The sequence below is a fragment of the Atractosteus spatula genome, chromosome 13, assembly GCF_055471065.1.
Source record: "Atractosteus spatula isolate fAtrSpa1 chromosome 13, fAtrSpa1.hap1, whole genome shotgun sequence".
NCBI classification, from domain to species: Eukaryota; Metazoa; Chordata; class Actinopteri; order Semionotiformes; family Lepisosteidae; genus Atractosteus; species Atractosteus spatula.
In genome coordinates, this window is record NC_142718.1 from 24,541,803 (window position 1) to 24,568,452 (window position 26,650).

General features: G+C 35.3%; 1 protein-coding gene across 2 annotated transcripts in view; it reads right to left on the reverse strand.

The window, feature by feature from the left end:
* cwc22 (CWC22 spliceosome associated protein) overlaps positions 1-26,263 on the reverse strand; it is a 48,189-nt gene extending 21,926 nt beyond the window's left edge. For both annotated transcript variants that reach the window (XM_088930420.1, XM_088930421.1), the window contains exons 1-14: positions 26,166-26,263; positions 19,009-19,099; positions 15,483-15,685; positions 13,718-13,773; positions 11,576-11,689; positions 10,620-10,997; positions 7,883-8,011; positions 7,606-7,774; positions 7,460-7,513; positions 6,182-6,317; positions 5,639-5,845; positions 3,754-3,816; positions 3,258-3,350; positions 1,003-1,087 (exon numbers count right to left, since the gene is read on the reverse strand). In XM_088930420.1, the coding sequence (XP_088786546.1) occupies positions 1,003-1,087; positions 3,258-3,350; positions 3,754-3,816; positions 5,639-5,845; positions 6,182-6,317; positions 7,460-7,513; positions 7,606-7,774; positions 7,883-8,011; positions 10,620-10,997; positions 11,576-11,689; positions 13,718-13,773; positions 15,483-15,685; positions 19,009-19,099; positions 26,166-26,228 (1,841 nt within the window). In that variant the 5' untranslated portion in view covers positions 26,229-26,263. The remainder of the gene's footprint in view (positions 1-1,002; positions 1,088-3,257; positions 3,351-3,753; positions 3,817-5,638; positions 5,846-6,181; positions 6,318-7,459; positions 7,514-7,605; positions 7,775-7,882; positions 8,012-10,619; positions 10,998-11,575; positions 11,690-13,717; positions 13,774-15,482; positions 15,686-19,008; positions 19,100-26,165) is intronic.
* Positions 26,264-26,650: the final 387 nt, after the last annotated feature.

Genomic DNA, 26,650 nt, shown 5'->3' on the forward strand with positions numbered 1-26,650 from the left:
TCTTTACAAAACACAGCGCACCTGAGATCTGTGAAATAAATTCAAATAGCTGTTTCCTTCAGGCTTTTAAAGGTACTAGTTATTTATAAAGTTATCTGACCTATTTAAACAACTGTATTGTGAAAACTGAACTCCAAGAAACAATGACATTTGAAGCAGAAAAATTGACCATGGGGAACACATTCACATAAATAAAGACACTACATCACAGGAGTTGCTACATTAGGTCAATGTAAACACCATATGTCTCCATGATGGCATGCATGCTTAGAAAGAACTGACACCATTCAATACTGCATTAACGTGTTTAGTGTGCACAGTCTATGGGACTGTTACCCACGGTCGATGTGGTCCACATTCCACAGTATGCAGTTTTAGTAATGCAATTGTTTGAATAGGCCAACTTACTTTAAATGCACCCTGTATTTATTGGTTAGTGGTTACCCACCTAGAGCTGAAACCAGACTAGCAACGTTGACACAAACGCCCCAAGAATAAAAATCATTGAACTTAGTGACTTCCTCCAATGAATATCTAACCCAAATTACGGTGTTGATTGGCTTGGAATACAAATCACAGCACTCATGTTCCTGACCCAAGAGCATTCAGTTTAATTATTTCAGTTTCTGTGCATAAAAGCCTGAGAAAGTCTATTTTTTTTGTTTGGACAAAATGAGAGTACAGCATACAATGAAACTACTGCTTCACACTAAAAAGAAAGCAAAAAAAATCTATAGAACGTTTTACAATTATTCATTATTAATATTTCTGAGAGAGTACAGCATTAATTAGTATTTATAAAGTCTTTTACTTTATAATTGAAGTTGATTTCAAATGACTAAATTGTACCTGATAAGGAGAATACACTATAACATGGATCTCAAATGCAGCTGGATAATAAAGTTTGCTTTCAACCTAACCTGACTTTTATGCATTTATCACCACAGCTCTGTAGAAGCTATAAGTTTAATGCAATCAGGAAATGCAAAAAGGTTGACTTACCTTGACTGGATAGCAAGATAGATGGTACGGCGAAATGCAACCAGATTCACCTCTGTCTTATCGTGAATGGTGATTTTCTCTTGTTCTAAAACAAGGAAATGCTCTTTTTTACATGACAGTTAATTACATTTTGCTTCACAGATTACATATTAATGATATGACAGGTACATTTATGCTATTAAGGTGCATAAATACAAGGGTTTTCTGAATTATTTCAAATGTTTTCTACTCTGCAATTGTGATAAGCTTGTAACTCACCTAACAGATCGATCATCACATATGAAGACAATAGAAGATTCACATCAATAAGAATAAAAGGTTCAAAGTATTTTATGTCCTAAAAATAAACCTTTGTGCACAGAACATTGTGTTTTACACTAGATAACAAATAGTAACAATAACAAGAGGATATGACAAGAAGAATAAGCAGACGGTATACAAACCAAGAAAATTGATATTAAGATCTTCATTAGTAATAATGAAATATAAAGATGGGTAAACAGATCAATTAAGATATTGTAAGGCTGAATAAAAATGACTAAATTCAAAAGCACTTAAAAGTATTAAGGCTTATCCACCAAACTCAAAAGATGAACAGTACCTAGTCAGCATAAAATCACTCTTCCATAGACAAGTGTTATTTTATTAAGGGTGTCAAAGTTGAATTAGAATTAAGATAATATCAGTGTTTGACAGTAATACTATGAAACTATTCGACAATGTTTTAACAGATTAAAGGAAGCAAACAGACGTGTCAATCAACTTGATTAAAGGATAATTTCATGGTCCAGATTTTAAACACCTGTTTAAATTTAATATAATTAAAATTAAATATCTACCTCCATGTACATTTTTGCCAATAAACATTTTTCCATTTAAAATGCATTGACAGTGATAATTTCAACCAGTTAATTATTTACTTAGTTTTAAAAATATTAAAATAGTCTGAACATTGTCATAACTTGATATGAGTATTGTGCCCTGAATTTCCTTTGCGTTTTTACCTTCTGTTACCAGATTTCATATGGATAATGTCAATATTGAATACCAATACCACTTGATATATTATCTGATCTTTTTTTATATAAAATCTTAAAATTGCCTAAATAGAAGCATCCAACAGTAATGTAAGAAAAGGCCTTAAAATGACAGAATGACTTACACACGTTTGAGAAAGAACAGATGCTATACTTTACACAACATTACCTGTTAAGGTTTCACAAAGAACATTTAAAATTGCTGATGCTACATAATTCGAAACACTGCTGACTTAGCAAAAGTGGTAAAAAAAGAACAAGTTATCATGTAATGAAATACGGATAAAAATGGTAAAGTAACAACATAGCAAAAGGTGGTTTAGTAATGCAATCAGTGTTAAACTGAAAATACATATAACTTTTTCACAGTACAGTGAAATGGTTTACAACTTTCTATAAACCAGACGTACAGGCTAGCACAACTAGGGTGTCAAACCAAACCTCACTTTCTACTGTGAAACTACTGCTTTTACTATCCAAAAATAACTTAAAAATACCCAAGCAAGCTTTTACTGGATACTGTTCACTCAAAACAATTTGATGATGTAATTTGAAAACACTTAGATTTAGTCAAGTGGATAACACTATTGAAAAAGTCACTCCATTATCAAATATCTAATGTGTCACAATAGTTTTTCACCACTTGTTCTCATCAGTTGATTGCTCTAAACAAGGACTGCTGTAATAAACAGTTTTTAACTGGTACACAGAGATGAACAGGTATATGGGACACAGAATAAATTAAGAGATCCGAAATGATTTATAGCTAAAAACAGAATAGACATATACTTCATGCACACCATGATGCTTTTAATAATAAAGGGCTTAGTGCTTTCATCTACAATAAATATATTAAATTGCTTAATGGTAAGCCAGTATTGATGAAATATGAAGAACAACAGATGACTATGCGACAATCCTAGATTTAAGATAACGAGCAATTTAAATAAAGCTTTTTTTTTTAAAAAAGGAGGAGAAAATACAATTTAATTAAATATTAAATTTCATCATTTAGAATTTTCAGGTAGTGAATATCTTTAATGAATATCGGTACCTTTTATTGACAGCTCCTCCCCCCATTATAGCATTATAAAGGATAATGTGGTATCTTTATTAACTAGATTAACTTGGACACTTGCTATTGATTAACAATGATAATGCAGTTAGCATACAATGCATCAAAATTCTGATATATCTCGTGAACCGCAGCACCTGTACCTTCTTCTTCATTGTCGTCGTCTTCTTCATCTTCATCACTGCCATCTGCATCATCTCCAGAACCTGAATCACTGCTGCCCTCATCAAGAATCTCTAAGGCACAGAAATCAATGTGACTTGAATAGACTTCGTTACCGAGCTCACCAAAAACTTGACTTTTGTCTTCTGATCCTACAAAACGTAACTGATATGCTGATTTTAAGACAGTACTTTAAAGTTCTTCCTGGTATACATGATTAGTCTAAAAATAACTGAATATAATAAGACACTGGCACAAAATATTCTCCAACAAGACAATAACTAGCCTTCTACAGCAGGAATGGCTGGATTAATTTTGTTAATTTAAAACCTGAGAAAATATATTTACCATCTTTCATATTTCTTTTCATAGAAAAATTCACTATGCAAACATCTAAATACTTTTGAAATAAAAGCTTTATATGATATACATATTATAAATAATATATATTATTGCTATAGCAATTCAAAACTTTACCCTTTTTAATTGTTCTGTACTTCTCTTCATTTTCCAGAAAGTTAGGGTCCATCTTGAATACATCTGCAAAAATTTAACATTGTTTTTTAATAGCAAGAGCATTAGTTTGCAATTAGACATTTTACAGCAATTAAGTAATTATAAATGAGATTTAATCAAAGGCAATTACCCATAAAATGCATTTGCAATGTATTAGAATAGTATTATTCATAACACACTTAATATGATAACAGCTACCAGCATACCCTGAAGTGTTTTTTGCAAAGATTTTCAATTATAGCACTTTGTCTTTGGAACCACAGAAGCAGCTTCTCCAAATATGGAGTACCAACAGCAGAGTTATATTCAGGAAGGATTTTTACACACAACATTACACGTGTTAAAATTCTGCTCACGCTTAATTAGATTTGAGAAAGTAGAGGCTCATACTTGCCATCCTTTATACATAATTAGTCTTTGGCCTAAAGAAAGAACTGCTTACGGATATGTAACAGGGCTCTCTACTAATTCAATTTATGTGATTTTGCAAAAGCAGACAAAAACTATCAAGGGGGTTTAAGTTACCCCACATCTCCAGGACTTAGTGCTCTTGGAACTCACTTATTCATTTAAAATGAACAAAAATATTTCATGTTTCGTATACATCTCTGTGTCAACGTACAATAGGGATTACTCCTAAATTACTGTTGCATTAATTAGAAACTGCTTAAGATATAAAACTTACTTTGCTATTACAATGAAAACATCTATAAGCACAGAAGAATGTGTAGAAATGTCTACGTAGAAAATTAAACAAGATTCATAAGAATCCAATGTAAAGGTTCCTGTATTAAATGCGTCCTAAAATCAGTAACATTCAAGAAATGAAAATGTGAAAAGATATCCCATATTATCAGCAATATTATTTGACAATTGCGAGTATAATAAAAAAATACATTACTAGCTGCTTATGATTAATACAACCGGGCATATGAAAGAAGCAATTTCACAAGTACCTTGTTGAAGTGTACAATAGTTTTGCTTCACCTGGGATTTGAACCTACAACCTTCCTGTTATGAGTTCACAACTCAATCTATTACTCCACAGTGCTGCAAATTTATATAGGTCTAGAAATGTTTGATACTAGAAATATTTTAGAAGGAGTTTTTACTATTGTATTGACTATATGTGCTTGTCTTTTTTATTACTCCCGTTATGATAATAATTATAATAATTGCTTACACTTATATAACGCTTTTCTGGACACTCCACCACTCAAAGCACTTTACAAGTAATGGGGATTCCCCTCCATTCACCTGGATGATGCGACCACAGCCATAGTGCGCCAGAACGCTCACCACACATCAGCTTTCAGTGGGGAGGAGAGCAGAGTAATGAAACCAATTCATAGATGGGGATTATTAGGAGGCCATGACTGGTAAGGGCCAATGGGAAATTTGGCCAGGATGCCGGGGTTACACCCCTACTCTTTTCGAGAAATGACCACAGAGAGTCAGGACCTCGGTTTTATGTCTCATCCGAAGGACAATGCCTGTTTAGAGTATAGTGTCCCCGTCACTATACTGGGGCATTAGGACCCACATGGACCGTAGGGTGAGTGCCCCCTTCTGGCCCCACTAACACCACTTCCAGCAGCAACCTTAGTATTACCAGGAGGTCTCCAATCCAGGTACTGACCAGACTCACACCTGCTTAGCTTCAGTGGGTTGCCAGTTGTGAGTTGCAGAGTGATATGGCTTCCGGCCATATCAGAGAAAACAGATCCAAAGGCAAAAATTTTGCAGATCATGCATGTATTTAGAGTTCCCAGAAAAACTCAATTTCTGAATATGCAAGAAAAATATGCAAAAACAATACTGGATCGCACTCTTTTACAAAACTTACTGAGAACATCCTCTGGATTGTAATCATCTTCCAATGGAAGCATATGAGTAAACTGATCCTCCTCCTCTACTAGATCAAGACCTTCAGGAATGATGGGATGATCCTTAAAGCCATCTTTACGAATTGCAAACATAACCTCAATCATGTACTGGACACGTTTGTCAATTTCTGACTCATGCAGGATGTTTCGCAACCGTTCAAATATAGCTGTAAAAAAACAGAGCATCAATAATGAGACACTAAGACAAGAAAAAGAAAATCTAACAGTAAACCTTATTATAACTACTACTATTATTACTATTATAACTACTTATAACGAACATGATAACCACATTAAAAAATGCCGTTCATCAATACGGTACCATACTATAAAAGGGACATGATAAAATATAGCACAGTGAGGTACACTCCATGTTAAAATCATCCACAACAAAATTTATAACAATAGTTTTTTAGAAAACTGAAAACAGACTGCATCTGATCTGTCAAGTTAAATGGATGGATTGTGGCTATATTAAGCTCCACTGTACACAATGTACGTACCATTAATGCCACGTGGTGAGACCTCAGTCAATTTGAGACCACATTCCTTCAGAAAGCTGATGGCCACTTCCACACTGTCATCAGTGGGCCTTTCCAATAGTAGAGTGAGCATTTCCAAACACAAAACCTCATGAGCCTGTAAAATGTAATACATATTTTCCTAAAATCTTAAAAGTTACTGAATATGCTGTCCAGGCAGCATAAAAGTATTAATCTTTTTTTAAGTTTAGCATTCTCTGTTCTCCAGATATATTCATTCCCCTAATTAATTAGGAACAGAAACATCATTTAACATGAATAAATTGGATTATGTCCTTTTTTAAAAAAAGTACAGCATAATATTTTAGATTATAGTTGCACAGAGCAAAGTTTTATTACAAATAAAAGTCTTATTTGAAATAATTGATTTCCAATAATTGAAGGCCATTTGCCCATTTAGTAGTCAGTCACTAACCGATCCAAGGAACTCATCTGGCTATTTTTTAAAAAGAAACCAGGGCATTGGCTTCAATGACAATGGAATGGTACCTTGTTCTGTACTCCCACATCCCTTTGGGTAAAAAAGTCCCTACTGTACTCTTCCTTTAAGTAAAATCAGACAAAAACAAATCTACAATATCATTCTTCTCTATGGAAGTGAAACACGCACCCCCTGAATGATGCAGAGACCTCCAAAGGTGTTCTGTTTATCTTTTGGTCTTAAACAGGAAGACATTTAGTGGTAGCAGCCACCATCAAGGTTAAGGTAAGAGAGGCACTTTATATTCAGTGCCTTACAATGATTTATTACCCATTCTTTCACCAGTTTGTACATTATTTTGAGTCATCTTCCTGTCATCAAGCAAATTAATGCTTGTTTATTCATATATATCTGTTTCACTGACAATGCTGTTAATTGTAAATACATGTAACTTGTCTTACAAACAATAAACAGACTTGAGAATATTAATATAAGCTTTCTCCTAACCTTCTAGAAGCCAGCACAATCAAATTAAACAGCTTTATTCTTCATAATATTATCCTTCACACAATGTTCAATTAAAAAAACATCTTAACCAAATATTAATGAAAACCAAAGACTCATGGTGCAATAAAACATTTAAATTAATGACTAAATGATAAAAATATCAGCAAAATTGTTTAACTTATAGTTTAGTTGCAAAAATAGATATTGGCTAAAGTTACTCCAAAAAAGTTTAATTAGGATTTGCCTAAAATTTGTAAAGCACCGTGCCGGTATCACTAAAAACAAATAAGAATATAATTAAGTATACTTACAATATTCTGATTGATCAGGTGGGCAACAAACTTTGATGCTGTCAGACATTGTTGCTGGAAAGAAATAAGATACATTAATGTTTTCAAAGTAAAATGCATTCAATTACAGCACAGAAATAAAGCATTTAAAAAAAACATTCATTTACCTTATCGTTTCTTCGGTACCCCTTCCGGAAGTTGAGAATTAATCTCTTAAGAATGAGTTCTCCAATTTGAGGAAACTTTGAATTAATAATTGCCACAACTGCAGCATATACATGAGTGAAAATAGGGGAGGCACTCTGTGCTTGTAATGTTGACCTGGCCAAAAGACCCCTGAAACAAAACAACCACACTGTCATCTTCTAGATCAGAAGAAGTTATTGGAAAACAGAAGTATTACAGAAATACACACTTGCATTTATGGAGAGAAAAAATACCTACCTTCCTCTCACAATGTTTTCTTGTAGAAGTTCGTTGATAATATTGGCAATGTTGGAGACGTTCACTTTGTTGATGAGACCATTGATGGATTTCTTCAAGGCTTCCCAGCTCATTCTCTGATAAGCCAGACTGCAATAAAAAGTAAACACGCTGAACTAGAAATAGAGACCACAATGTGATATGCACCTTTACAAAAATCCTTCAAATGTACAGGATTATATTGTTTGTTGATTGAACTTGTTTTAAGAAGGTGTATTGCTTTATTTTGTGATGAGGCACAAATACTATGTACAGTCATGTGAAAAAGAAAGCACACCCTCTTTCAATTCTATGGTTTTATATATCAAGACATAACAAAAAAATCATCTGGTCCTTACCAGGTCCTAAAATTAAATCTAACCTCAGGTGACAAACAACACATCACAGATTCCACTACGTCATTATTTATTCAACAAAAAATAAGCCAACATGCAGAAGCCATGTGTAAAAAACTAAGTACACCCCATGATTCAGTAGCTTGTGGAACCACCTTTAGCAGCAATCGTTTTCTGCATGAGTTTGTCAGTCTCTCACATAGTTTTGGAGGAATTTTGTCCCACTCTTCTTTACAACATTGCTTCAGTTCATTGTTTGAGGGCATCTCAATGGGGTTGAGGTCTGGACTTTGACGGCCATTCGAACACCTTGATTCTTTTCTTTTTCAGCCATTCAGTTGTAGATTTGCTGGTGTGCTTGGGATCACTGTCCTGTTGACTCAATTTTGGCCAAGCTTTACCTGTCGGACAGATGGCCTCACATTTGTCCCTAGGATACTTTGATATAAAGAGGAGTTCATGGTCGACTCGATGACTGCAAGGTGCCCAGGTCCTGTGGCTGCAAAACAAGCCCAAATCATCACCTCTCCACCACTGTGCTTAACGGCTGGTATGAGGTGTTTGTGGTAATATGCTGTATTTGGTTTTGACCAAACATCTCCACTTTGGTCTCGTCTGTCCAAAGGGCACTGTTCCAAAAATCTTGTGGTTTGTTCAGATGCAACTTTGTAAATCTAAGCCGTGCTGCCATGTTCTTTTTGGAGAGAAAGGGCTTTCACCTGGCTACCCTTCCATGAAAGCCATACTTAAGTCTTTTTCTGATCGTACCGTCATGAACTTTACCATTTAACATGTTAACCGAGGCCTGTAGATCCCTAGATGAAGCTCTTGGGTTCTTCGCAATTTCTCTGAGCATTATACGGTCTGGTCTTGGGGGTGAATTTGCTGGGACACCCACTCCTGGGAAGATTGGCAACTGTCTTGAATGTTCTCCATTTGTAAATAATCCTTCTCACTGTAGAATGATGGATTTCAAATTGTTTGGAAATGGCCTTATAACCCTTCCCAGATTGATGGGCAGAAAAAATTGCTTCTCTGAGTTCATTGCTGATGTCTTTTCTCCTTGGCATGGTGTTAACACACACCTGAATGCTCCAGACCACCAAACTTCCAAAAGGTCTGCTTTTATAGAGGTGGTCACACTTCCTGATGATCAACTAATCAAGTGCATTTGATTAGCAGCACCTGGCTGCTAATTACCGTCTTAATCCCTATGGAAGCAGTAAGGGCGTACTTAATTGTTCCCACACAGGTTCTGCATTTTGGCTTACTTTTTGTTGAACAAATAATGACAATGAAATCTGTTATGTGTCATCTGTTATATGAGGCTAGATTTGTCTAATTATAGAAGTTGGTGAGGACCAGATGATTATTTATGCCAATAAAGAGGGTGTACTTTCTTTTTCATATTACTGTACCTTTAAAACCTTCCACATGTGCAGATATATCGTACATTTCCTGAAAATTAAAAGTATTACTTTACAGAATAAAATAAAATAACATGTAAGCATAATCTTAAATGTTCACTGTTATTTTTTAATAGGTACCACAGAAAGCTGTACCTTTAAATAAGATGTATAGACCTTAATGGTATAAAGGACTAAAAGGCCAAGCAACCACAATTTAGCCAGCAAGCTTTTCACCAAGTCTGAAATTCTAAAATAATGCTGACCCTGTATATTGTCTTGAAGTTTTTACATGCCCTTTATAAGACTGAAAATTCACCATCTTCTTAAAGGGTCCTTCTGCTCTTCTAACTTAGGAGCTACACAGAAAGCTCAGTCATAGTATGACTGCCAATAGAGAATACAGAATGTTGTTCCAAAAGATATAAAAAGTGATACCACAAATCTTTAACAACAGGTATCCTAAACATTTAACCACTAGCAGGGAGCAAACTGGGTGCATCTAATTTTAGAAGAACTATCCCAACCCTTGCTTCAAGAAAACCACAAGGAAAAAAAAATCAATCACATTATATTCTATTGAATTTCTCAAGAGTGTTTAGCCACAAGCTATACATCAAATTTGAGGCAAACCATATTTCATTCTCAGAAAAAAAAGTAAAGCAAGTCAAAAATCCTCCCTGGAATCAGAGACTCTAAAACATCCTACCAATATCTGCCATCCACATTACTTTGAATCACCTTTCACTGCCAAACATAATAACCAGAACCCATTTTGCCTTTAAAGGAATATCTGGAAATGTTAAACTTGTCAAAACCGACTGAATTAATATCACTATTAAGATGTATTGCTTTGAATCTAAAACACTTAGTTTATTTCACTTACAAAAAAACTTAAAACATTTTTATTTTCTCCAAAACATTATTGAGATGCAATGGGAAGGATTTATGGCTAACCTGCTCTTGTCTGTAATCTGTTCCTGCATCATGCGCAGTTTGGCAGGTGGGATGTAGGCTCCACCTGTGCGAGTCAGGATGGGGTCCAGCTCTTCTTTCTTCTTCTTCACTGGAGGCTCTTCAGCGGGGGGAGGTTCTCTCTGGAGAGGGGATGGAGATCTGCCTCTCCTCCTGGAATCCACCTCCCTTTCCCAGCTGGAGTGACGCATACGATCCCTTTCTCTGCTGGACCGGCGCTCACGGCCCCTCTCCCTGCTTGAATAGTAGTCTCTGTCCCTCTCTCTACCCGAATACCACTCTCTCACGTTGTCTCGGTCCCTCTCCCTGTCAGAATACCGCTCTCTCTCTCGGTCTCTTTCTCTGCTGGAGTGCCGCTCTCTTTCCCCGATAAAAAAAAAAATATCCACAACAAGAATTAAAAACTTGTTTTCAAACTATATGAAGATATACAATGGGTGTGCACGTTGTGCTTATTTTTTTATTTTGTTGCAAATTTTGCTTCAAGCTTATAATAAAGAGACTAATAAAGTACATTAAAAATAATCTAAAAACTTTACCATGTGTCCTTCTACCCACTCAAATACAAATCAGTAAAATAAGCAACAATGATTAGAAAATTATTTAAGTTTAAAGGCTAAGTTTAAATAGTATACTTAAACGTATACTGATGCAAAGGTCATCAAAAACATTTATGTTTTTGACTTTAACATGAACTTCTATGGGTGTTCATCCAATATTGTTAAACTCACATAAAAGTCATTATTACAGCCAGTGGACATAGAATCAAAAGCATTTTGATTTATCATTGCAAAAAATAAGCTCTCAAGATGGACTAAATGAGCCAAAACATATACTATGAAATAACCAGTCATTATATCCCGCTCCTACATTTTTGAAATTATACTTTTAGCATGCTCACTACATTACAACAGACAGTTGTGTAAAGAGCAAGTCACCTGTCACTGTATCTTCCCACGGCAGGACGTCCCCGCTCATATCGCCGATCGCGATCTTCTGAGGAACTTCGATCCCGCACTGGAGGTGAACGTGACCTTCTGCCTTCTCCATCCCTGAAAAAGACAACTATAGCTCTAAATACAAAATAAAGTGCTCAAGAATATTACCAACAAAATTATTGATTTTTACAAATGTCTTCCATCACAAAAATCATTGTTTTAAAAAACGTCCCAAGAGTCTTAAAACTTAAATGCCAAGTTGGTATGGCACACTAATAAAGTTTGTTTGCAACATAAATTCCCCTGTATGCATTTTCACAGTGTTTTATGTCTTTAGTTGGGGCTGATATGCACACATAATGGAATAGAAAGTGAATGGCACTTCATTTTGACAAAATTAATTTACTTAATTTACTCATAATTCAAATGAAGTGCCTGACTCAGCAGTTTGTCATCAAGATCTCCCCAATGGATACTACCCAAGGCTATAAGAAAATGTGTACCATTTACAAGTAACAATACCTGATATTACTAGACATTCTGATGTTTGATGTAAAATATGCTCGTAATAAAAAAAAACTTAAAACCACTTAAGTTTTTTTTACAACCTTAAAGCAGTACAATGTCCATTATACCGGTATTCAAGGATAGTATCGTGTGCAATCAATGCTATAATGCAGCAATAATCACAAGCTGTACATCTGTGAAGCTTGGTTTGCACCTGATTGCAAATGCTGTCTTGTGGGGTTTCTTCCTATTTCTCTCAAAGCCTGGACAAGCATGTGTCTTTTCACTGGTGTCTGAACCCTAGTTGACACACTTTGCCCCAGATCACCCCACAAATGTTCTACAGGGTTCATGTCTGGCACATAGGGCATGCACAGCATAACTATTACATTTACTGCAAAACACTGTTATACGAGCAAGATTATTATTTTCATTGTTCTGCTGGAATTTTGTCAAATCAGGATGAGCCTGCTAGAAAGGCAAGTGACGTCCCAGGACTTAATCAATTTAGCACTGTGCAGTCAGGCGATCATTAATCACTGTAGAGCAGTTCTATGGCAATTAGACATTCCTGCCCAGACCACCACCCCTGGACATTCCCATCAATTTTGGAGAGATGGTGTGACTCAAATCACAGCCTATCACTGACAGACTGCATTTGACTCTAATGAGTTGTTAGATTAGAAATTGTCAGAGGAATACACCTGAAACTGAGCAACACTGCACTTAGTTTGACCTCCAACCTACCAATGCCACAAATGTATTTTTCTTTGGAAACACATTGCATTTTTCTTAGTGTATGCCTTTTTCTTCTTTTGATTTATTCCAGGTTTAATAAATAACAATCAAACTTGGTCTTGGGGGACCACTATATCTTCTGGCTTTTGCTCCAACCAAGCCTTTAATCATAAACTAATTTCTTATGTTTTTCCTATCAGCTTTTAAAAAGCTGATTGGCATTTGTAATTGGTATCAGCCCTGTAACAAATCCTGAGTTTTAGAGCTGTCCTAACTAAGGTGTGCTGTATGAAAACAAAGTTCACTTCTGAAGAGGGTGAAAAACTCACTGTATGTCTGATACATTATCTTTATTAGTCGAGTCTGTTCATCAGAAATATTAACTGTATTAAGACCTGCTTAGACAAAAATAAGAGTAAGCAAGTTGTGAAAAGACTGCTTTATGTTCTCTATGCTGAAGCTGTTAACACATTACCTTTGAAGTGCTGCATTTTTGAAACCCAGGACTAAGTGCAGAAAAAAAAGGAAATCGAAAGTAAAAACACGGAATATGAACAATTAAAGGCATCAATTAGCACTTGATATTTAGAGTTCAGTTAGAATGAAAACCATCAGACTTGGAGGTCCCTCAAAGTACCACTGATCAAAGCACTCGGGTGTATCATGATCAGTCGTGATTCAAAGAACACCAAAAACAGTCAATCATAGCCAAAAGCTATATACTTTGTTTTTCTTAAGACCCAAGCAGGAAGGTAAAAAAAATTTGTTTAATGTTCTGTACATATAAATCACTAAAATCCTGTCATATGCACAAAGCAAATCCTTGCTGACAATGACTGACATTAAAAACAAGATACTCAGAGTACAATTAAAAAAATCTTAGCTGCCACATTATACCTGTAACTTGGAGAAGGACTGCTGTGTCGGTCTTTTCCTTCCTCATTTGAGTGATGCTGAAATAAAAGGAAAATAAATTTCAATGCTTAACTTTATATTCACAAACAAAGGTATATTTTAGATATGTATAGATAATAATATTATATTATCTTACGATGTGTATGGATAATTATTATATATTTATTGTATTTCTAGATACATTTTAGATTACCACTCACATTTTAAAGCTGAAGAACAGCTATTGCTGTTGTAAAAGAGGACAGAGCAACAAAATTCAGATACATACTCTATTTCTATTCCCAAAAGATTCTATACCCAATTAACACCACAGCTCTATAAATAGCCCTAGAAAAATTACCTGTATATAAAGTAAATCTATTCTTAGTGTACCATTAATCTCAAATGTTGAGAATTGCAACATTTATAAAATGGTTTCTGGATTATTTTTAATGTATACATTAAATTATATAACTTAATATTCATACTGCACATGGTCATTGTTTTTCTCCTCTGAATTCATTAGCTTGAAACACCTATTACATGAAGCAGAATTTACATTTGGCCTAACAGTTGCCCCCATCTTGCAGCTTTCCTTTTTTTTCAAATTTACCCAGATTAAATCATTTGAATTTTTCAGATATTAATTCTTAATTTAAAAATATGTAGAAAATCTACTCCAATAGCTAATTAAAAAAGCTTAGAATATGAATGCACACAGCATATCAGAAATGAAACTGAAATGAAAATACTGAAGGCATTATAGGGATATATATCACAGTATGATATTATGAACATCTCTTGCACTGTACTGTAAGAACTAAACAAACAATTATAACACAACTATTTCACTGTTTTTAAAGTCTTAGCTTAGATGAGTTCACAAACCCCAAAATGGCTAAATGAACCTCTAAGGCTGCTGAGGCATTTTATCACTGACTGGTTGAAAGTATAGATATTTTTACTACTGAAATTCTCGAAGGACACGAAACAGGCCTACTCACAAAACGGCTATTACTAAAGTACAGCAGAATGTTGTGGTTTGCTGATCATCTTATGTGCAGTCAACATTTTGAGACTTGTTTTACCATTCTCAGACAAAAACCACAGCTTTTTTGACAACTTGGCTGTGTGGACAAAGTTTATTTTGGATCCAGCAGAGTCTGGTTCAACAATATGAAAAAGCATTTTAGCTTCCATAAAAATGATGCAAAATCTGCATCAGCCGATCATAAAGCTGATACAGAGTTTTGCGGATCACCTGTGAAATTCACAGAACAGAAGGGATATAAGATAGAATATAAATGTTTTACTGATGAAATGTCCAAGCTCAAAATAGTTTAAAGCACAAAAAAGGCTGTGGCTACCACTTTGTTTGAATGCCTCATGGTTCTAATGCAAGTTTACTGCCCCTTAACCTGATTTTATTAAAGTTAAAATTGGAATAATAATAGGGTCGGAGCAGTGCCACTGTGGCTAAGGATCTGTGCCTGTGGCCAGAAGGATGCTGGTTGCCGGCAGAGGAATCCTACTCCGTTGGGCCCCTGAGCAAAGGCCCTTAACCCCAACTGCTCCAGGGGCGCTGTACAATGGCTGACCCTGCGCTCTGACCCCAAGCTTCTTTCTCTGTCTGTGTGTCTCATGGAGAGTGAAGCTGGGGTGTGTGAAAAGACAAATTCCTAATGCAAGAAATTGTATACGGTCAATAAAATGATCTTATCTCTTATTTCTGTGCTTCACAGACCAAAAAGATGACTGGGAGCCTTACTTTGATTTGTGCCACTCTACTTCTCATTTTATTGGGTGCTCCACTTGAGCGACTCCTGCTGTCTTTACTGCTGTCGCTGTCTGAGCCACTCGAGCTGCCACTTTCACTGTCATCGTCACTGTCTGCAGAGGATCCCCTCCCACCTCCAGCATCAGGACTTCTCTTTCTGACACCCGCTGAGCTTCTCTCTCCCTCCATATCCTCTGCAAGACAACAATAAGGAAGCACCCTTTCATTATTTGATGGAATATTTTACGTATTCACCTTTAGATATTCTGATTTTCCTAAATACAAAAAAACAAATGATTTATTAGAAAATATGGAATTATACAACATGTATATGACTTATGCCACGCCACTCAGTTACGTATACAAACCAGATATTTTGACAAACAAGTTTATTTTTAAAACTCCACCGTATTGTTCTCTTCTGTCGTATACTTATTTGTGCATTACATGGGCCACATTCTGACAAACCAAAAGACACTGATGTAAACTGCTGAAAAATCAAATTAAGAGAGCTACATTTTAAGCAGGAAATTAAAGAAGTGAAAAATTAATGCACATATCTAATTTAATCAAATCCAAAAAGTATTAGAAATGGTTTAGTAAACATATCCGCCGTATTTCAAAAATGCATTTTTCTTGCAAGATATGCAATGTGAACCAAAACATTTTATGTATTAAAAGCAGCACCTCTTCATGCAGACAACCAGCTACTATACAACTCACTTGTCACATCAGGTTGTGATTCATGATATATCTGAATATTATGTAAGCCTACTTCAAGGCCACTTTCCCATGCATGGCTGACCAAAATGGAATGAAAATTTTCAAATGAGCAAAAAAAAAGACCAAAACTCTATTGTTTGACTGTACTTACCTTTAGTGAACCACTTTATTCAATTGTTTCAAATCACAAATTTACAACACAAATTCAAGTAAGAGGAATTCAATCTCAGATATTACCACCACTTAAGCAATAGCAGGAGATCTGATGAAACCTCATGGCTATTATTTCAATTTTGAGTGATTTTTGGGAATGATAGAATTTATGAAAAAACAAAACCAAAAGTACTCTTCTCCACCAGTGAAGCAAAATATGTTTAGCTTAAAATTCATAATTATTAAATTTTGTTTGCAATGAACAAACCCTCAATGCTATTTTCAATTATGAAACCATAGTAATAGTCTGATAACATGAATCCCACTCCTCCACCTACTGTTGTATTCCTCTAGAGTGGAGCTTTGAAATGTGCTGAGTGATGAATTGTTCTGTGCTGACACTGCTGTATGTGTAAATTCTAATGCCAGCTGTTAAAAAATATCTGGAGAAATGTGATATTTTAAAAGATGTATGAATTTAACTGAATTATCTAAGTAGGGAAAATTAATCACAAAGAATCCCAAAAACACACAGCAGATCAGGTAGGGAAGGGAGACATCTCACCAATTAAATTAAGGGAGAAGGGAAGGGGGGGAAGGAAAACTGACAGACCAACTCCAGTTTCAGTTGAAAGCCAATTTCATTTGTAGTAGAAAAGTACTCAAAACAGAGGACAACAACATAACATGTAAAACACCACACACAGTCAAAACAAGAAATACAAATGTATATACATTTGGCACATTAAGAATGACCAAATTAAATAACTATCACTTTGCTCATATTTTACTATTTTAATTGTTCTTTGCTTGCTTACTTCTAGGTTTTTTACTTTAAATAAAATTTTGTTATGTCTCGATATACGATACAAAAAGGTTATTTATAGAGAAACAGCTTTTATGGAGCATCTTTTCCCCATAAGCATACTGTAAAAGGGAGGGACAGGGACCAAAAGAACATCCACTCAGACTGCAACTCAATGCAGGGAATTTTCTCTCATAAGAAACAATGGAATATGATATAAGGACTGGAAGATGGTAACTTTCATGTGTAGGAAACAAAATACAAGTACTGTACAACACATATTGTACTGTACACATATTTAAAACTATTTTTGAGTTCAAGGACCTTTCAACTTAACTATCTCTAAAACACTGAATTGATATTTTTCTTAACATGTATAGGCATAATAAAAACTATTTGAGAATGCTAATAGAAAACCTGAAATAAAATGACATTTTTTAAAACTGCTATCCTATCACATTTATCATTTTCAACAGCAACCCATTTTTGCTATACAGAAACATTTTGTACTGCATTTTAAAAATAATTTACCTTAAGGTATCAATCATTTTTATGACCATACCTTGAGAAGTTTACAAGTTATGCTGGATTGGTTTACACTGAGCACTAGTTCCGCACATTGTGACATAGAGAACAGACTGAAGAGAAAAATGCAAAACGTTGGTAAAACATTACTTTGTATATGAATATGGATATGAAACATATAGGTACTATATGTACTGAGATTCATTATTGTACAATCCATACCTTTAAAAGTAACAAACATTTTCTAAAAACACAACTGTTTTGCCCTAGAGGTTTCATGGGTATGGAATTTGGTTAAAAGCCAAAGTGAAACAAGACACTAACAAACTGACTGCCAATACAGATGGACATACAGATGTTTTAAAAAGACTGATCTGTCAAATACAATTTTTTCATTTTACATAGTATATATATGCAAATTGGATTTAATTTACAGCAGTACATTTTAAGGAGTTTTAAAGGGCAGCATGTTAAACACTAATAATCCTCTAAATAACTTTTTATATTGTAGAGGACAACAATCTGTTCTGTTATCTGACTTTGTGAATGAAGACCGAGATGGCCATCCTTTTATAGGATGCAACTGAATTAAAAAAGGCACCGAATATCACCAGCAATGCATTCTAGCGCATTTAAAATGCCCTTGAGCAGGAACTGTCAAGAAGCATGAGGTTATACTATATTCAGCTCTAAGTCCCAGCAGTGAGGCAGACGCAATATCTCAGCAGAAAAAAAGGTTATAAACATTATCTGGAAACTAACGGATCAACACCGTAAAAGCAACTCCAATGATGATAAGGAGAGTGCTGCTGACTTTTGTATAGACGAGTTACTAAACAAAATACTTTGATACAACAGAAAGAAGAATCCATTTAGCAGAATAAATTACAGCATACTTTTTTTGGTAAAATCCCCCTCTTATGTAATTAATCCTTGAAGGATCCACACACTCTTTGCACAAAAGGTGGCACAAGTCACTTAAATTACCTAAATTCTAATGGGATTCTGTTCAAAACGTACTGTAGTAATTGTAACCTTACCTATTTCCTTTTATGAATAAGTAGCACAGTAAAATCTCTAGACAGTTTTCATCCAGCCATATTAATCACTAGATGGTCTTCAGAGAGCCAGGTGGTCACGTTCAAGAGCAACTTAAAACACACAAGCCAACTCAGACCATCCAAAAGCCAGGAATCAGAAAAGTAATAAATCCATCTCTGGCATTCCTAAAATAATAACTGTAGAAAACAAATGAACAAAAGAAACATTCATTGAGGAAAGGTGCTCTTCATGAACAAATTCATAACTTACCACTCTTTCTTCCTTTGATTGTGCTCTCTTCTTTTTCCTCAGAGGAGCTCCGGCTTCTTGGAGACCGATCCATGGTAAGAGAATTGGAAGCCTGTGCACAAGAGACAAGAGAAATAATGAAGATATGCTGAAACTGGAGCACAGGTTTGTTGTCAACCCCATGTATCTACTATAAGAGCTACCACAGAAACCATAACTATGTATAATAATGCCAGCACTGCATAAATTACACCAAAGTAACACTGCATACACATTTAACAAAAAGGCTAAAACAATCTAACAGCAACAAAAACTGAAAACTGCAACTCTTAAATGTATATACAAGCCAAAAAAGAATCAAGTGATGCAGAAATCCTATGGTCAAAAGGGAACAGAAGCGCAAAAAAAACCCATTACATAATCATGTTAAACCATAAATCATTCAAAAATTCAGAAATTACATAAAAGAAAGAATAAACTTTCAGAGCCCTTTATGCGATGTAGCACACGATTCTCAACAGAGACCATTTCAGAGAGGATGTATTTAGCAAAATCTAATTTATAATGCATTTCACTGTAAAAATGTGATTGAAAACATATCGTAATCAAGGACAAATTTCAGGAAAATACGATGCAAATCTGACTAGTTGAAGTCGTACTGATATAGCACTGTGAAATATAAAGGATGCCTCACACCTCAAAAACAGCTTGAGGTGTACTGTCCTCTGCACAAATAAAAGGTGTCTGAGAACAAATCAAAGCTCAAAGCTCCTAGACAACACCTTTGCTAAATTCAGGCATTACGCTACACATTTGTGCAACAACTGCAGACCAGTTCAAAATACACTGAATTAACAAAAACGAAAATGTAGAGACATAAGGTAATTTCTAATGATTTCAAGCATTCAAACTTGTCTTACATATTAAGTTAAAAGAACATATTGACACTCAGGCTATGCACAATATATTACACATCAATTTTACATAGGATTTCTGATTCATCTGACCAAAGATAATGCCTGGTAAAAGCAGTGGCGGCCTCTAGCGGTAGATAAGAGAGAGAGTCTAGGAAAGGGAGATGCTTTCATATTTCTGTATGCTAAATATTCCAATTATCATTGGTATTGATTCTTCATAGATCTTAAATATCCTCAGAACAGATTACGGAATCCAACGCAAACAACTCTTATTAAAGACCACAAACATTTAACTGAGATGTGTTGTGAGTGTGCATTTGTGACTTTTGCATTTGATAGTTTGAAGTCCAGGATGTCCTAACAAATTTCTATAAAAGAAAACACAACTCTGGAGTTCTTTCAAACAAGTTTCATGACATGACTTTTTAATCACCCATAATTTCTTCCTGTGGAAATACCTGAAACATTTTTGCAAAATGTTTTTGTGAATGTGAATATATGTGTATATTTCCAAAGCTTAGGATATACTTCCTTCTTTCCAATGAATACAACATTCACAGATACATCGCCTTAAGTGAATAACACACTCATAAGAAGAATTCAGGGAGCTCAGCTCATTAAAATGTTAGGCACAATAATTCAAACAACTTCAGGTTTAAAACTACAACTTATACTTATACACTCTTCAATCTTTACTGATGGTGTGAAATGTTTTCTGATTGCAAAAGATGTTTTAACCTCCTCTTTCAACTTCAATATAAACAACTTTAAAAGAAGTTTATTTTTTTGTCACAATACCTACTTTGTCAGCTGTGCTGTTACAGGTTACACACATTGCAACGTTTCGGGACACATTTGCAATGCAATACAGCTGCTGAGTGTTTTTTACGCCCAGTAGGACAAACATCCTACAAAGAATGTCAAATTTATAGCAGCAAGAGTTTTCACAAATGCATGATACTTCAATTCCACTCTGAAACTGAAGGAGTGGCTTTAAGTTATCATATTTATATAAGCGCTATTTGTTTGCAAAAAAAAAGCCATGTGCATCAACTACTGATGCAAAATCTGTTTAAAGGATAACATGTCTATCAGGCCTGTAAGTGGATATAAATTTGATGTAATCCATGGTAAAAAGCTGTAGAGATGCTAATGACTACCATTCACTAATTCAGCTTTCATTATTCATAAGTCTCAATATATACATTTTATATAAGGGTTTTAAATGTAATATTAAACCATAATACCCTACATAAATTAGAATTATATATTTTAATAGCTGTGCTGTTTCATCGCCTACTGCACTTCCAAATCAACATCACCAAACTGTATGGACCTGTTAGTAATATGGAATATTCAAAGCTAAGGCAATTAGTTCCCTGCACTTGTTTTCCCTAAACTAATCTTAAGGTTACCAGTTGCTCTGTTACCATACAGGTTTCTAGTCACTTCTGCCTATAACCCCAAAGGAACTGTTCAAACCTCAAGTGCTCATCGCCTATAGATACCAGGAAGCTTATTACAGCCCCATCTTGCACACAGTTAAGTCACCAAACCATATTTATTTTAAATCTCTCTGAACCACTTGACAAAAATTCACGTCTAGCTGAATTTTGAATACCCACAAGCCAATATGGAATTTAAAGACTGAAAAATTTCTGTGGAGTATGAAAACTGTTGGATCACTTTTTAATAATTTAGATGATTTCAGATTGAAACTATTTGTGCTCCCCGTTCATAGCATTATTCTTGATTACAGGACAATTCTTCAGGCTAAGACTGACAGCAAAATATATTTCTTACTGAAATGCATGTTAAAAATGCTGTTTATGGTAAAATTCCAAGGCAGCTGACTGGATGAAGCAGTAACGGCCTCATTGCAGAGGGCAAGATAGTCCAGAATTAACATATTAGCCATCTGTGACCAGAAATCCACAAACAGTTGTTCATACATACCATCCTGATGCCAGGCTTGTGGGGGTTAAAGAACCTTAAGTAATGATCCCTCTGTGGCGTGCCAGTTGCCTACATAAGATGACATTCTCTTTCTTGTCCTTTTTCTCGTTAGTTTATCATTTCACCTGTGTTCCTACTATCCTTTTCCAAATCTGAAAAAATACTAGGCTGTAGCCATGACAATACTTTCACTTGAAGTAAAACAAAGATGCATCTTAAAATTGTATCTGCTAGTTGAACTAGCTCATAGTGAGTGAATAGAATTTTTTCCAGAAAGCTCTGATGAGTAATGCATTCTACTTGTGTCCAACATACTCATAACATCTTGTATCCACTTTATTTATCCCACAGGGAAAGAAAATGTCAATTCTGCAAAATGCATCTTTTGAAGTAGATGTCATGTCATTTATTGAACAGATGTCACTGCATGCGTTATTAACAATGAAAATTTCCTCAAGAGACCAAAATTGTGTTTTCAATAGGAAAAGGGCAGCTGAATGCTTATTGGTATATGAAATCTAAGTATTTATTACTGCACTCAATCACAAACCCTAATTGCCATTACCAATGGTGCTTTACAATGACAAAAAAATATTAGAGCTCACAGACACAAATTGCATATTCACGACATTCATAAAAAGAAATATCTGTCTGACTACGTTACATGACAACAACCTCAATCTCCAGCTCATTGTACATGTCAACAATACAATATCCTGACAACAATATTTTTCAACTTTTAGAACACTATAATTCTTAAGATGTCTTGATTAACAGCACTAGGGATGCCATCTGGTAGTTTCCCTCAAAATGCAAACAATTCCATGTTGAGTTGCATTCCCTTACTTACAGCAGCTACAGTGCAGTCTGTATGTATTTGGACAGTGACACAATTTTTATTGTTTTGGCTCTGTACTCCAGCACATTGGATTTGAAATTTAACAATGACTATGAAGTTAAAGTGCAGAATGTCAGCTTTAATTTGAGGGTATTTATGTCTGTATTGGGTGAACCATATAAGAATCACAGTCCTTTTTATACACAGTACTCCCATAGCCCTAAGGGTGAAATTTAGTCAAGCTACTGGATTTAATTGCATCACTCTACGAACAGTGTCATGGAATCTTTAATCACAATCTTGGCTTAACACGTCAGCTGAAGGATAGTACCTCCTACAGCACAATGCCACCCTGTCACAATACCAGGCCACAGGTGTTGAAATTATGGCCCAGAGGTAAGAGGACCATTTACTCGACCAACACCACTTACAGCAGCAGGCTGGTTTTCCTTAGAGGTCTCCTGCCCCAGCACTGTCCAGGACAGAACCTTGGCTTTCACTACTCAGAAGCTTAATTATTGCAATCACTACAGCTTTCATTATTAAAAAGCCACATAACAACATACGGTTAATTTCAATTTACATAGAAAATAGATAGCTGAATGCTGTTTTGCATATATTCACACTTATCAAGTAGATTCGGAATGTATCAAATAAGAGTAACCTTAAAAGTAAAACACTAATCCAGCGATTGCACAACATATATACAAAAAGCGTGGGATGACATTAAAACTGGAAGATATATGATTCATACATCCCAAGTACATGGCACTTTGTCCATTTAAAGATGAAAATAGCTACTATTAAATATCTGAACATTGCTGCCAAAGCATTACTTCAAATATTTTGTGAAATCCTGGGATTTGTTTAAGGTTGCAGGCATTTGTATAAAGGAAAAGACAACTTTCACTGGCTGGTTATCAAATTCTATTGAAATAAATTAAGAAAAACAAGAAAATAACAGAGGCACCGCATGAGAACGCTATCTCCTCAACCTGTCCACACACTTCTGTCTGCGTCAAAGGTCAACTAAAACATATAGCAAACAAAACACTATGGTGAATATAAACCTGAATAAGAACACAAAATCCAGAACACTGCTTAGCAAAATGTTAACTTTGCAGTCATATCACTCTGCAACTTACAACTGACAACTCACTGAAGTTAAGCAGGTGTGAGCCTGGTCAGCACCTGAACGGGAGACTCCTGGGAAAAACTAAGGTTGCTGCTGGAAAAAGTATTAAAGGGGACAGTAAGGGGCGCTGATCCTGCAGTCTATTTTGTGGGTCCTAATACCCAGTACAGTAACGGGGATGCTATACTGTAAAAAAGGCACTGTCCTTCAGATGAGATGTAAAACCGAGGTCCTGACTTCTTGTTGTAATTAAAAATACCAGGACATTTCTCAAAAAGAGTAGAGGTGTTACCCCAGTGTCCCGGCCAAATTTCCCATTGGCCTTTACCAATCATGGCCTCCTAATAAGCCCATTTACAAATTGGCTTCATCACTGTTCCCTCCCTACTGACAGCTAGTGTGTGGTGAGTGTACTGGCGCCGTTGCATCATCCACGTGGATGCTGCACATTGGTGGTGGTGGAGAGGAGTCCCCATTCCCTGTAAAGCCCTTTGAATTGAGTGTCAGGAAAAGTCCTGTATAAGTGTGAGGAATTATGAATTATTAACTCAAAGTAAATGTCTCACAATTTTGTTAAAAAATAAGTCAGCATATTCAGCTTCAATAATGTTATGTCAGTCTTAGACTTCATTGCTGCTACAGAAGAGGATAGATTTTGCATACATATCTAAAAGTCACACCTGCTTTTCAGTACCACTCATGGACACTCATGAGATTTGCACTTGATAGACAGACTGCTTATTCCTTTCAAAACATTTTCTAAATAATAAGAATGCAAAACCATTTGAAAACATTCAGAATTTAATTCTACCCTAAGATAACAAATAAAAAGATAACATTCCGACAAAACTAAAACACGCCCTTGACTTTTTGGCACTATTAGACTCAGTGATTTCACTGTGCTGTGACACATAAAATTCTATTTTTCCCCACTCAATTTACCTCAGTTCAAAAATCAGTTCAGAATCTGCAGGTATGAGATGGAACTAGAATCCCATCAGAGATGCTACATAAATGATATGTATAATGCAATCAAATTGATCTTGACAACAAAATGTTTGAAGATCTCATGGTTCACTTCTGGTTTTGGTTCAAAAAACCACAGGTATTGGGGAGAAAATTCAAACAACTTGTACTGTTTACATATTACACTAGTCACAAGTAAAAGCAGTGCTAAGCAACAGCTGGCAAGGTTCAATGTTCATTAGTGCTGCTATCTTTGACTATTTTATATTTTTTTTATCAGAAAAAATATGGATAGATGGATAAATACTTGAATTTTCAACACCAGTCCATTAGGCTTTAAATTGTTTTCCTCCACCACAAAGCAAATGAAAGGGTGTTTTACATATAATCAATAAAACAAAATATATAAACGACATAAATTCACCATAAATGAACCCTATGGCCTTTACTAAACGATAAACAGTTATCGTTTAGAAAATGGGTAACTGACATCCTCACAATTCATTGAGGTAAATGAAGTTCTCTTCAACAAATGGGGTATGCTGCTGCTTCCAATATGCACAGCATGTAGGCCTACATTTCAGTTAATCTTGAGAAAATCCGTTAAGAGTGAAGCAGTGCCACAAGTGTACATTAACGGAAGGAAAAGCATCAACATCTACAATCTTCCTGGAACCAGTAACGCATCTCAGTCAGAACGAAATAAAAACTCTTTATTGTTTTCCAAAACATTTTAGACCATTTTCACCGAATCTAAACCTGCACTAGAACTATCTATAAAAACTTCGTCGCCGTAATTTGTGTACTTACGGATCTAGTATCCGAGGGAAAAATGGAGGAAATATACCAACACCTGTTCCTATAAAATTCGGCCTAACAATAACAAAATGCGAGAAGCTTACGTACACTTTTCTAATATTGTTGATAACTAAGCTATCGTCTCTATAACTCCGGATTTACTTTAGATGATGTAGACAAACGCGTTTTATTTCAACGCTGTTTTTGTTATAAACTAACCAAAGATGCGTAACTAGTAATAGTTTATTTTTACGACTAATTAAATCTGGGTCATATTAGTAACTGAAAAAAAAACTTTTTTAAGCTAGGAAATGTATTAAAATCATAATGCAGAAATATTTAAAATAGTTTTTATACCCAAGGGAAGAAATGTTTACTTGCATTGCGCCATGTGTGACAGACCGGAGTTCTTTATAGTACAGGGAAGGCCTGTACACGTTTCGTCAATGCTTAACCTTACTACGACAACCAGAACGCCTAAACATTGAAGTGATATTATATAAACTATGTAACTATGAAACTATGACAACAATATCGCTTACAGAACATGAAAATACTTTCTTTTTACCTCCTCTGTTGAAGTCAAGTCGCGTCCTGTTTCAATTTCAACTTCATTCGATTCCGCGGCCATCTTTCCTCAAGTGAAGATCACCTACGGATCCTTGTAGTGGTCAAACGACACGAATTGTTGAACCTCACGCTACCTGCTACATCAGCAAAAGAACGCAAAATTCGAAATCACAGTACGGTGTATCGAAATGTAAAATAAAGACCCTTACTTTACCAGCACTATAGGGAGTGATAAAAAGATAGAGGTATTTGTGTTCTAGACAAGATTTAAATAACGTGTCTAGTGATTTTAAAGATCGTTAATTATTGTTTTCATCAGCAATTTGTAGATCATTTTTAAAGAAGATTTCAGTGTAGTCTATGAACACAGCACAACTGGAAAGCTGCAACATACAAAAGAACAACAAAAAGACTGCTGTAAGTAGCAGTTTTATGACTTCTAACATTACAGAGTAATATTTTGGGCTGAATGCTTCACAGCAG